General features: G+C 44.7%; 1 protein-coding gene across 1 annotated transcript in view; it reads left to right on the top strand.

The window, feature by feature from the left end:
• Positions 1-263: 263 nt before the first annotated feature.
• sav (scaffold protein salvador) overlaps positions 264-13,431 on the top strand; it is a 37,009-nt gene continuing 23,841 nt past the window's right edge. The window contains exons 1-6 of the mRNA XM_065436634.2: positions 264-516; positions 967-1,095; positions 2,465-2,819; positions 7,107-7,309; positions 9,142-9,423; positions 12,443-12,737. Coding sequence (XP_065292706.1) covers positions 1,008-1,095; positions 2,465-2,819; positions 7,107-7,309; positions 9,142-9,423; positions 12,443-12,737 — 1,223 coding nt within the window. The 5' untranslated portion in view covers positions 264-516; positions 967-1,007. The remainder of the gene's footprint in view (positions 517-966; positions 1,096-2,464; positions 2,820-7,106; positions 7,310-9,141; positions 9,424-12,442; positions 12,738-13,431) is intronic.

Raw genomic sequence — 13,431 nt, forward strand, 5'->3', positions numbered from 1 at the left:
AGAAACGCTGTTCGAAATTTGGTATATACTTCCACCCCTCAAAGCAGCTCTCCCGAGAAGTTGGATTACGCATTTTGACAAACACCAACAATGTTACTATTCAGTAGAAATCGACATAGAGCACACCAACTTTCCATTACTAAGAGTAAATGCATATTTTTTGTCTGCATCCCTGCATCCGAGTAGCCGAAAAGCAAGGAAAAAACGAAAAGAACGCGCTGGTGGCGCTCGCAGCGCCATCTTGTTTCGCTTCTCCATCACAAACACAGATGGCGACAGCAGCGCAGGCAGTTACTTTCTCAGCATTTCTCGGCACACGTCTACGCTTTTGGGGGGCAACTTGTGGAGTTCCGTGCTAATCTTTCCAGCCAAATAGGTTGTCGAGTCGCATCGCTAATCATGCTCGCTCGGCCAGTGACAAGTATTGACATTCAGCGGCCGAGGGCGACCGATAACTGAGTAAACAACTCGCCGCCACTTCAGAGGTGAAAACTGTAGTGACCCGCGTCTAAAATGGTATGCACCTCCGCATGACTTTGTGGTCTTAAGATTATTTTCTCAAGTGACTTTGCAGTTATCGCACTGCTAGGTACAGAAAATCGCGCACTTGACTGCGGCGGTGGCCTCTAGCTGTTCAGGAATGTGCAAAATGCTCCTCAAATGTGTACCGTGCGTTGCTTAAATAAGGCTGCCTGCTGCTTGTGTATAGTACTTTCGACTTAACATACTTCAAGCAGATAGCGCCGAGATATACTCGTGGCTTGGGTTTCGCCGCAATGCTTGAGGAGCTCTTTCACCTCACGGCGTTTGAGAAGGGCTGTTGCAATTAAGGACCCCCCACTTTTTCTTTTTTACATGCGCCGCATTCCTTTCAGACGACACTTTTTGTCGTTATCTCTATCGGAGCAAGAAGTCGTCGTGGTGTCTGATACCTCTCTCGTTTTTTATCGCATCTTTTCACGGCAGGAGTTGAGGTGGTCTTCCTACAATGATCAAGCGATAGTCTGATGTTATCGAAGAAAAAAGACCTCAAATATCTTCGAGATGGTGTGGCAGGCAAGTACGTCAAAAAGGAAACACCACCGCACGTTCCAGGTCAGTCGGAGGATGATGTTCGTTTCGCTTCGCGCCTCAACCTGACTGTCGCACTTGCGTTTCAGCCTTTCTGCAAAACTGATGCACCTTTGAAAGCGAGAAACCGCTTTGTTTCCCCCGCCAACTAAAAACGCGACGTGTAACTTTGTTTAACTTGACGGTTGCATCGCTCGAATTGTAATAGCTGTTCTGACCCTTCCCTTCATCAAACTGACCTACATGTGCTTTTTGCTTTGCCGAGCGCTGCTTGTAATGCACGCAAACGCACTAGAAAGGAAATTAATTTTCTTTGCACACGCGTTATATACCTAAACTACCAGGTGCATATGGTTAATCTTTTTCATCATTAACCCCAGTTTCACATCAAGTGAAGCTTAGTTCGAAGCTAGGTAGTGTACCCAGCACCTCCACCACTTGTAACTGCTTGAACCAACACTTCAATTCGGCACCCTGAAGACAAGAGCCCATAGGCAAAGACAAGGTCGATAACTATGTACAGTAATAAAGGATGAAGAACATAAGTGCTTAAATTTTCCTCATATCACATTGCTGCATAGTTTAAAAATGCAGACGTCCTTGTACTTGTATGCTCTACAACGACAGGACTGCGGGAATGCCTTGTTTGTTTATGTTAACAGTGGGCCAACAATGGATGCATCAGGCCGGATCCACTATTTTGATAAGGAGACTTGTCTTCAGAAAACAAGTCCTCTTGTTGACACTGTGGCTTTAGCTCAAGGCATTTAGTTTAAGAAAACTTTTGTTGACATGTGTAGATAACATAAAATCACAATAGGCAGGCAATTTGTTTAGTCTGATAGTTCCTGGTTCAAAACAGGAACTAGGCCAATCCCCTGTTTGACCGCTGTTGGTTGGTCTTCATATTCCTCTAAAACTCAGTCTTCTTCCGTTACCTGTTGCATTTCATGGCTACACCGACCGTCATTGTGTATTCTCGAATTTCCTGTGAAACAAATGCATGTTGCAAGTATAGTACCTTGTATAGCAGTCACAGATCTTGTGACTGACCACGTAATGCCTTGGCACTTTGTACCATTTGTTTTCATGAATAAAGGTATTATTATTATTATTATGAAATGAACATTTTGGTGCTCGCGCGGGTATGTTATTCGCAAGGTGTGCATACGCTTGATCTAAAGAGCCCTTGCACAGGCATTGCGCAATGACCAAGTTGATGGTTTGGTGCCCGTACGGGCGCCAAATCATCAATTGTGCCGCTGTGCGGTGCCTTGTGAATAAGGTGCCCGTACGAGCACCGAAACTCCAATGTATTTGCACTGCTATGACTTTAGGTGGCTGGACATTTTTCTTACAAACCCTTGACTGCGAGTAACGCACCTCGTTCCAGTGGTGAACACCTGGACAACCGCGAACCACCGCCAGAACCAGCGATCGGCCGAAGAGGCGCAAGAGCAGTCTGCGTCGGAGCCTGCCAGCTTGGCTCAGAAATGCGCCCGAGCCTGTCAGAACCGGGCAGGCCAACAGAGCCTCTCGGTGCCGCAGGGTGCCTCCGGAAACGCCAAAGAGCACAACGCTCCGCTGGGACCGTTTCTAAGGTCCGCGTCTCCGGTCCCTGTTGGGCAGCATTCGCATCTGAATGCAGCGTCGTCGTCGACGGCCGGGGCTGCGTCCCTGGGCGTGCCCGAACAAAGCTCGGCCAGCTCGTCGCCGAAGGCAAGGCACGCAGCGTCCAGCACTGTTGGGTGAGGTTTTATCTCTTTCCCGAGTCACTAACCCAGTTGTGTCGGTTGGATGTCGAACGTTCCAGCATCAGCTTCACTGGTAGCATGAGCCACCTTGCAGACGTGCTGATGGCAGTTTGCTTACGATATTTGCTAGTTAGCAAGGATTTTATTGTGTGGGTGTGTGAGGCTTGTTTTGAACTTGGCTTGACTTAAAACATAGTTATATGCGCTCATATAATGCTTTTTCAGAATGGCATCATCATGTAAAGTCTTTGTTTGCCCGTAATGCATCTTTTGCTATAGCTTACATGTGGTGCAAGTAAGTGAAGGAAATGAAAATGGACAGTTGAAACTGATGCGCAGTGAGCTTGGGCTTTCTATTTTTTCCAACTTTAGTGGCCAGCCGCAACTGCACACATTTGACAAAATGGCACAGCCCAGCAAAAGCTTTTATGGTTTAAAGGGAGTGACAACCACCCAGAACGTGTCATAAGATGTTGGTTTAAATTAAAAGACCATCACTTATAGAATTGAGCATGCTGTTTGCAATTTAATTTGGGATTCGAATTTTCACACTGGCACAGAAAATTGTGAAAAACGATATGTCGCATCAACTTGCACTGAAACCTTCATGTAGAGATGCTTGCATTCAGATTACACTACCTAGGTCAGCAGCTATCAATTGTGCCATACTTTTTGTTTGAAATCGCATTCTTTATTATATAGGTGTTTGCACTTTATTCTGTGCATATTGCGAGCTAAAAAAAGTTCATGCTGACAAGCGGTACTGCCTTCATGGCAATTAGTGGAACGACAGAATCGTGGCAAACCTTGGCATTCCTCATTGCATGGCGGTGCACGTGAGGGCCTTTGTACATTTGGGAGTTTTCAAGTGAGTACCTCGAGTTCTGGGGTCTCCCTGTGAGATGCAAAAGCGCACATGTGGCTAGGGTGACACAGAACTGTGTGTGTGACATGTAAGGGCACTGTTTTGATTTTAAAAACTTGTCTTAACTTGGCTAAAAAGAATGCCTTGACTTGTATATGACCACAGCAGTTGAACAGTAAACCATGAAAGCACGTGGTTTTTATTGATGGAATTATTCAACACAACAGCGAACATGAACCTGATGAACATCGACTTGATAACAAAATATTACTTTCTTATGGCTAGGGCTGCACTTGTCGCCTGCTTCTCGCGACTTCTGGCATACAATTACTATCGCACTCGTCTATCACTATTTCCAGCACGTTTCCAACGTACCATTTCATGAACATGGTAAAGGTACTATCGGCATGAAAGGAAACGCGAACAGCGAAGCGCCTAACTCCGGTTTGACCGCATTGCGGGATGATGCTCTCCCTCTACTGCAATGTTTTCCTTTATGTTCTGGTTCTCCTTTATTTGAAAGCGAGAAAAGATGGTGCCGCAATAATGATGACTGTGCAAACTGTACCATGTGCATAGCTGTTCGCATTTCATTTAATGCCAATAGCACATACGGTTTCACCGCTCTGGGTGATAATATTCGCGCTGTGCACTGTGACATTTTAGCTTGTTTTTCCTTGATTTTTTCTTTTTCTCGTTTTCAAATAAAAGAACCAGAACAGAAATAAAAATGGGGCGTATCATCGCCCAGTGCGGTCAAACTGAAAGAGCGCGCCTGTCAATGGCGATGACTGGAGGCGCGCCCACTGTACCTACAACAAACTGCTCCACTGTTCACGTTTCATTTGACAACGATAGTGCGCCATGATAAACAGCACAACTATTTTTGAAGCCACTAGGACAATTATTAGACAAATCCACATGCACATGAATCTCGATACAATGCACAAATATAACCAAGTAAATCTAACATGTTTTTTGTCTGTATGAGTGTGCTCATATGATCAATAATCATATGCTTATAGCAAATTTCGGGTATGTAACCAGGTTTCAGCAATTTCAGTAAAAAAAAAAGTAAATGATAAAAATATGTCATATTTTGCGAAAATAAAGACAGAACACCCGTCCTTACATGAACAACAATACTTATGTCTCTGATGCGACTTAATTGTAACAAGGCTTGAGTGTAATATCCATCATTGTTATGGTAGCTTAACAATCGCAGTGTTCCCTCTGTACTGCAGTTCATGTTAACAGGCAATGATGTAGAAGCTACACATTCAGTGTGGCTTTTGGCCTTTCTTTCCAAGACTTGTTTATGGTTTGCATCACCCTCTGTGGGGAATGGCTACTTCATATATTAAAAATACAGGTCGTGGACTTAAGGTTATGTCAAATCTTTATTATGTATGTATATATGCACACACATACCATACACCTTTTCATAGCGTGAGGAGCAAAGGGCCCACGGCGAGCCTTTCCTCATCTCTGGCTTGTGCAAGCCAGTGCGGCACTGCTTGAATGTGTTGCTGTTGCATGCTGCAGAACGATTTGGAGATGTTTTAGCTCGTTATTTGTGTAGTTTATGGTATGTCAGTTCATACGAAGTAGTCAAAGAACCACTGTTTTGCCTTTTGGTGCAGCGGTAACCACAGTATGCAAAAATTTGTCTTGCCTGCACAAACATGCGACGGGCATCATCAGCCGCTGTGTGAGTGTGTGTTGTGAACTGTTTTGGCTGTATTCATTTTTTTACTCGACGAAGAGCAGTGACATCTGTGAATTGCCAGCGCAAGTTGGAAAATAGCCTCACTATCTGATTGCTTGGTGTAAGAACTAAAGCATTAGAGTGCTCGTGTACTGCCAACCCTATGCAATACCGAAATGTCCAAGTGCCAATCGTTACTGAATATTTGTGGCAGCCACCGGCATCATTCTCACGGATTTCAAGTTTACTATGCTATGTTTATGTTAGCCTCCTCTAGGAGGCTGGCGTCATGGCTCCAACACAGCAATCACTGTGGGAGGTAAACCAGCACGATACTGTACATCTAAGCGTTGTGCTTCGGCATTGTCTCGTTGCCCTGTTCAGCACTGATATCCAAAGGGTATTGCATAAAAAGAATTCCATGGCTATTTTTGAGGACACAATTTCTGTAAAACGGTTGAGTGCATGGTAAAGGGCAGAACGAACAAGACTGAAAAAAGAAAAAGAAAAAAAAAGGCACTGGCTGACGCCGCATTAAGACCTAGCACGCTCATGCCGCATTTTCGGGCTATGCGTTATAAACAACAGACAGGTCTGTAACCCAGCATCTACCGCTGGTTTAGATGTTCGCACAATCGGCAGCCAGTTGCTTAACCACTCAACAAGTGTGACTGCACTGTATGCTGTTTTTACTAACCAAAACATTATTCATGGGTGGAAACCTCATCCAACAAATGATGTAGTTCTTGCGTGTGCCGAGTTCTGCGGACGAGTTCCTTAACGGCTCTAGTGCTGTCGTGTGCCTTCTTTGCACTGTACCCATACTTGTTTCTGTATCTAATGTATCAATGTATCTAATTTGAATGCTTGTGAAAGTAAACAGCACAACCTATTCCCCAGCAGAACAGTACCTACACTGTTGGCATCCCTATCATATCGTATACAATATGTTCCATAACTACTCATTGCTAGTGAACCATAGCTCAGAATTCGTGAGCTATGAAAACAAATTTTCAGAAATACACAACTGATCTCCTGTGCCGATTGTAGACTCAAACACATGTGCACACATTGCCTGAGGTGCTCCATCTGCTTAAACGCCAGTAGAAACTCTGGATATCTTGACTTAAATCACTTCAGTGCATCTAACAGAACTGTGTCCCATGCAGAAGACATCATGTCATACTAAATAGACCATGCAAGTGCGAAATAACTACCAAACACTGCTGCCATAGTACCTGCCATACAACACGAAGCACTTGCCCAAGCCAGCATGCCGACTGCCTATAGATGGCACCACTACTTATGCAATGTGGTGCCCATAAAAAAAGGCCTATACTATGTTTTGGTCACAAGCACAAACTGTGTGCTGTTGCCTCAAGTGGCATGAAATATGCCATGCCACTCATTTGGTGGCATATTGGTTCAGATCTCCATGATGCTTTTCATGTAATATTTATGTTGTATATTGTGGCCTAGGAGTATGAGACTTAATATGCTACATTGAATTGGGGCACGATGGACCATCTTTTGGCCGCAGATGCAGTGGGTGAGAGAAGTCTTCCCTGGCCTTTGTAGTGTTGTCTGTGAAGTCTGAAACGGAGCACCGCTATAGCAGTCTCCGCAGGAAACTTCTGTGCCACGGTGGACTTATGTCGGCTGATGATGATGATGGCGACTCTTCAAATCCTGCCACTCTGGCTTGCAGGGGTGTGAGCGTCAGTGTGGCGGCAGCGAGGCCCATCGCCACGGTGCCTCAGCTGGTGCCGCAGCAGGTGGTGCTCGTCTCTCCGCAGGGTCAGGCGCATGGGACCCACGTGTACGCCAATCCGTACGTCTCGCAGCGGCCATCTTTCGCCCATGAGTCACCCACGCATCTGCACAAGGGCTCAGCTGGCCCATTCTTTGAAGGCAAGCCAATCATTCTCTCCATTAGGACTGTTTGGAGCGGGCATTGTGTGGCAGGCATTGGAGTTTTCTCTTTTTGCGGGGAATTTTATTTATTTGAGCAGTTAAAGATTTTGCCCACAAGGCAAAACAAAAGTAGGTCACAGTTTACCTGACTAAGGCCTCTGCTTTACTAGGACAGCAGAAGTTCTTGTATGTTGAAGAAAAACAACAACCAATAAGCATCACAAATAGTGACTCCATCTAATCATAACCATGGGATATCGGCAATAAAGCAGTACATCAGACTTCATTAGACTGATATCTATACTATAAGTACACGTCACCAGCATAACAATGAAACAATTTACTTAGTTAATCAACATTAGGTGCATTCAAACACATTGGTACTCGCCAAGCATTTTGCGATTAGGAGTAAAGTTTTATGGTGCTCCTAAACATGCGAGTCGTTTTTACATTTCTAACTTCAGCAGCAATGATGCTTCAGGTGGAATGGTTAAGACAAAATCATTTATATTTATTTACCATACAGGCACTCTCTAAATGAGAGCATCCCAGTAAGGTGAAGTACAGACATGTTACCTGCTGGGAACCGGTTACTATGCAAATGCAAAGAAATATGTTCTATGTAAAAATACCATCAAACAAGGTTAAAAAGAATATAACTTGGATTCAGTGATGCATAATCCACGAATGTCGTCCATTAAAAGAAATATGCACAACTATATTTACTCTGTTCCAATGTCCACCCGAATCTGACGCTCACTGGGTTTCTGCGAGTTCAATGGAAGAAAATAATTTGCACCCAAATCCACTGTGCGCTTGATTTTATTATTTATATTCCTTGACTCATTCAGATACTCTGTTCGCCTTGTTTCGAGCCCCTTCAGTTAAAGAAATATGTGTCACTGGCCGGATCGAATCTCAGTCTCCAAGCACAATGCTCTAGCTCAAAATGATTGTATAAAAATGAAATTAAGAAAATTTTGTTGAATTTGAGGAATTCAGCACGGGCCAGTAGCATGTTAAGTAACTATACATGGTGTCACACTAACAGTTTGCAAGGGGTGTAGAGTTGTACATATCGTACTACAGCACATAGCATGTTGTGATAGGTACCTTGGGCACAACAGATAAAGTGAACAGTGATGTAATAGAGGTTGAAAAAGTGTGTGTGTGCCATGCAAATTCTCTCGCATAACGTAGACCACCATCGCAGATGGGTTCGCCAGAAATTACTTTGTGTACAATAGCAGCACTCGGGCAATTTTCAAACCGATTTTCTTAAGCAGGTTGCGCATTACAATCTGGTAAATACAGTATGCAAGTGGTGCCATATTTACCTGAATCTAATGTGTAATTTTTTTCAGAGAAAACAGGTTTGAAATTTGCATACATATTACAATCAAATACAAAAACAAAATTGCATGGAGGTAAAATCTGTATGTTTTTTTTTTCTTATTGCAAATTTGAGGGGCATGCTATATTTTTCTTTTACAAATCTGGGACATGTTACATTCAGGTGCACTTTTATTTTCTTTAAACACACAAAAATTGGGGGCGCGTTGGATTTGAAGGTGCGTTAAAGTCGGGTAAATGCAATAGGTTTCTTCAATGCAAAATTGTTTGATTTAATCTTTTTGGGGCAAAAGACGGAGCACCTTGCACATCTCGTTACTCAGCAGTTGTGAAGATTCTCAATTACTTATGAGAGGGAAGGGTAGTAGGCAGCATACAAAATGTAACACGAGGAAGTATGTGGATCACATAAGCACTGCCCGCAGACGCTTTTCGAAGTGATCGACCACCAGCCAGCTCACCCGTCGACTTTACAGATTCACAACACCAACAGCAGCAGCAGCAGCAGCCTCTGCCGTCACCGTCGTCCATGATGATCGGGGCGGCGGGGGGGATGCCAGAAGACCGGCTGGCCCTGGACTCGGCATTGCAGGACAACTACTACCACCAGATGGAGGAGAACTACCAGATCCAGCTGTACCACCAGCAGAAGCGGCAGCAGTACGCACAGCAAAGCCACAACCAGCTGTCGCTTCACCCTGCTGAGCACCACCAACCTCTCCACAGCCCGGGCCCACCGCACATCACCCGGGTGTCCGGTGAGGGCTCCTCTGCGGTGATCCAGAACCACATTTACGTGAAGGCAAAGCCAGCTTGTCGCATTACTTTTATTTATATATATATATATACATATATATATATACACACACTGTAACCCAGAGTTGGAGTTTTAGGGGAGGGGAGTTACTTTTGTTGGGTTTTGCAAATTGGCAAACAACTGCAACGATAGAAGACAATGAGCAAAACGAAAACAAGGTGAAAGCGGGAGCATTTTCTTTTTTGTTTCTTTTTTTTAACGAGCACCGGTTTCTGTCACTCCTTGTGTTATCTCTTCCAGAGACACGATAGCCCACGACCACCAGCGAAATGGGTAATGGACGGCTGCTGTGCACGCCTTTGACACGCTGGCTGACACACGGGCGTTGACACGCGATTGACATGCGGCCGTGTCCCTGGCATTGTGCACTGCACTCCTTTATTCTCAGTCCGACACCCTCGCCGCTAACACACCTTCCCTCGTTGCCACACCCACCTGCCTTACGCCCTCTCCCCTTTAACCCCACCTATATATACTGTGGTGAGGAAAGCATATGTCGCCTCGAAGAAGTCAAGTCCACTTGTCACCCGCCGCGGTTGCTCGGTGGCTGTGGTGTTAGGCTGCTGAGCACAAGGTTGAGGGATCGAATCCCGGCCACGGCGGCCGCATTTCGATGGAGGCGAAATGCGAAAACACCTGTGTACTTAGATTTAGGTGCACGTTAAAGAACCCCAGGTGGTCGAAATTTCCGGAGTCCCCCACTACGGCGTGCCTCATAATCAGAAAGTGGTTTTGGCACGTAAAACCCAATCATTTAATTTTAAAATTTTTCAAGTCCACTTGTCGAAACGTTGGCTCCTGCAGGCTGCTGCTTTCACCTTGTTCTCGTTTTGCTCATTATCTCGAATTTCCATCTCCCGCCTTCCCCATGTTTTCCCTGTGGCAATAAAAGAAATATGCAGAAAGGAAGTGCATAATTTGGCAATGTAAACACAGTGATGCACCGGAACCATGTGCGAGAGCATATAATAAACAGCGCGACATGCGAGAAGTCACTGCTGTAGGAGGAGGAGGGAATTTTATGAAGCACTGCTGCAGGCGTACAGCAGAAAGGTTTACGGATAGTTGTGAGAGGACTTCATTAGCGAGTTTATTCCATTCACTTATTGTCCTAGCAAAGAACGAATACTTAGAAGCGTTATTTCGAGTGGAAAAAGAGAGTTATGGTCAAGACGTGTCTCTGCCTTGTGGCATGTTCTGTAGAAAAGGAAAGTATGTGTGATATGTCTACCTTATAATATATAACCTTTAACTGAAACAAATATTTCAGTTTCAGAACATGATTTCATTGCGTTAGCATTGAGAGGTTGGCTTTTGCTAATAATGATCTGATCGAAGGTCGCCCAAAGCTGTTATAAGTAAGTCTCACCCCTCTCTCCTGCATTTTTTTCAATTTGGTTAACATGTTCCTGAGCGTACAGGTACCAATTATAGATGCATAATCTAAAGTTGTCTGAACAATTGCCTTAAATGCAATAAGGTGGACAGTGGTCGCAGAAATTTTGAGAGCTTGTCTTAGATAAGAGTTTATAGTTGGATGAGCTAATTACAGCGCTTGTGTTTTGTCCAGCTAGGGTCATGTGAAATCCAAGGACCAAGACACTTGTAGTGCTCCACTTCCAGCAGAAAGACGTTGCAAGCTGAATATGTGTAATGAAGAGGATTACGCCTATGCAAAATTTTTATGAAAATTGTCTTTTCAAAATTAATAAACATTCGCCATTTATCACACCAACGAACAACCGTTTGAAGCGCTTCGTTCAAATTAATTTGATCTTGCTGGCTTTTGATTTCAGAGTAAAGGATGCAGTCATCTGCATATAACTTAACTTTTACAGGTATGTCTTGTATTATATCATTTATAGATAAAAGAAACAAAAGGGGCCCAAGCACAGAGCCCTGAGGGACACCAGAGTCAACTGGTACTGCGTGAGAACAGTGATCATTAAAGGAAACATGCCGTTTTCTATTTGAGAGATGAGCAGAAATCCAGTTTACAAGCTGAGTGTTTTTAAACATTATATCTAACTTAAAGAGTAGTTTATTTTGAGAGACTTTGTCAAAAGCTTTAGCAAAATCTATAAAATAGCGAAATCCATAAGAATTGCATCAATATGTTTTGCAGAATTTATAGCTTGAGTGAAATCATGTACGGTAATTACTAATTGAGTGCAAGTAGAAAACCCTTTCCTGAATCCATGTTGAGAACTTGACAAAATATTATATTTATCTAAAAATTCTGAAATATGCTTATGTATGAGGTATATGTTCAAGAATTCCTTGTACCATCGCATTCAGTATGAGCTGCAACGTGGTGCCCATGGTGGAAGAGGCCCAAAAGCTGCGAGGCAGCGCCAGTGTGCGAAAAATTTGAGAACTCAATGCCAAATGGTACTGGTATTCGTTACACCGACTTTTCATATGTTGTTCTTTCACCACCGCCATTGGTATTCAAACCCATGTCCTTGCGGCAACATACAGTTCGGAGCTGGACACTCTAACTGCTGCACTATATATCACACAGCTGTGGCATTTGGCAACTTGTGAGGGGTTTCGGACCCGACACAACAGACTCCGAGTGGTGGCACCCGTGCCTGTAATTTGGAGGGCGCGCCAGGTAACACTGTAGTGGACAAATCTGACGCTGTGTGCGTCACAAAAAAACAGTACTTGTATTTCTTTAGGTGGTGGCACTGTCAAGATAAACCACTTGATTGAGTTCAAGGACTCACTGGACAAATAGAGCTGAGGCCTGAATGGAGGAAAAAAAAAACAGATAGAAGGACAGGCACGGGCGCCTGCTTCAACGCTACTGAAGTTTCATTTTATTACCTACAAGACTCCCTTAAAAGAAAGTGTTACGCAAAGGAGTGTTTACATCATGCTAATTGCTAAACCACTTTAAAGCTTTGAATTGCCAAAGTATGACGGTTTTCTTTTGCGATCCCGTCTTCGTCCAGTGAATGCCGGTGGCTCCAGCCCCGTGAGCAGTCAGCACCAGCTGCCATCGCCGGTGTCGATATCGGCCACCACGGTGGTCACGTACACCCCAGGCATCTTCAGCTCCAGCCAACTGCTGCCCGCGGCCATCACGAGTGCCACCGCGGCGCTTCCCGTCCCGAGCGGCCACCTGGCCGTGTCTGCCGCCGGCGCCGTGGCGACGACTGCGTCTCCCACGTCCAGCCATCCGCAGCTTCTCAGCCTTGCACCGCAAAACGTGTCCTCCGCTGGCGGCAGCAATACGTCCCTGCAGAGGTGCGAGTTTTGCCTTTGTCTGCGGCCGTTAGGGTTGCTGGAATCCAGGGAAACCAGGTTGTAGCGAAATGGCTTGTAAAAAACTAGTGAACATAATGAAGCACCGTAAAAACCAGACTATCAAACGGACCGGAATATAGGTCGATCCCCCCAACTAACGAATTCCAAAAATGAAAAAAATCTCTTTCAATGGCAAAAGTACTGAGAGACACCCTTACCTTGAAACAAATGTGACTCATGCACAATAGTGACAGTATTTATTTAAATGCTGCTCGCATGTGCACCCGGCCAATTTTTAACAGTATCACGCGACCATCAACCTGCGTGCTTGTCAGCACCTTATTAACGGTGCTGAGCGGTGAAACAAACGAGATACGTGCATGTGTACACGTGCGCTTGCTTTTGCTATTTCGTTGCTCTGTGCCGTGATGATAAGGTGCTGACAAACATGCGGGTTGATGGTCGCGCAATACTGTTAAAAGTTGGCCGGGTGTACAGTATACAGAAGGGCAGGAAGGGTGCAAGCGCTACTCCGAATCAGAACAACGCCTATGATCAGAGTCGTCTGAACTAAAGTCGGGTGATGAGTGCTTCTCGCTGCCCAGTCCAGAGGCATGCGCAATCTCTACCGCTTTCACACGTGTGCATTCGGCAGTCACAGGCAACGATCTTACACGCAACTCTCGGACGAACT

The sequence above is a fragment of the Dermacentor albipictus genome, chromosome 7 (genome assembly GCF_038994185.2).
Source record: "Dermacentor albipictus isolate Rhodes 1998 colony chromosome 7, USDA_Dalb.pri_finalv2, whole genome shotgun sequence".
In the NCBI taxonomy this organism is placed as follows: Eukaryota; Metazoa; Arthropoda; class Arachnida; order Ixodida; family Ixodidae; genus Dermacentor; species Dermacentor albipictus.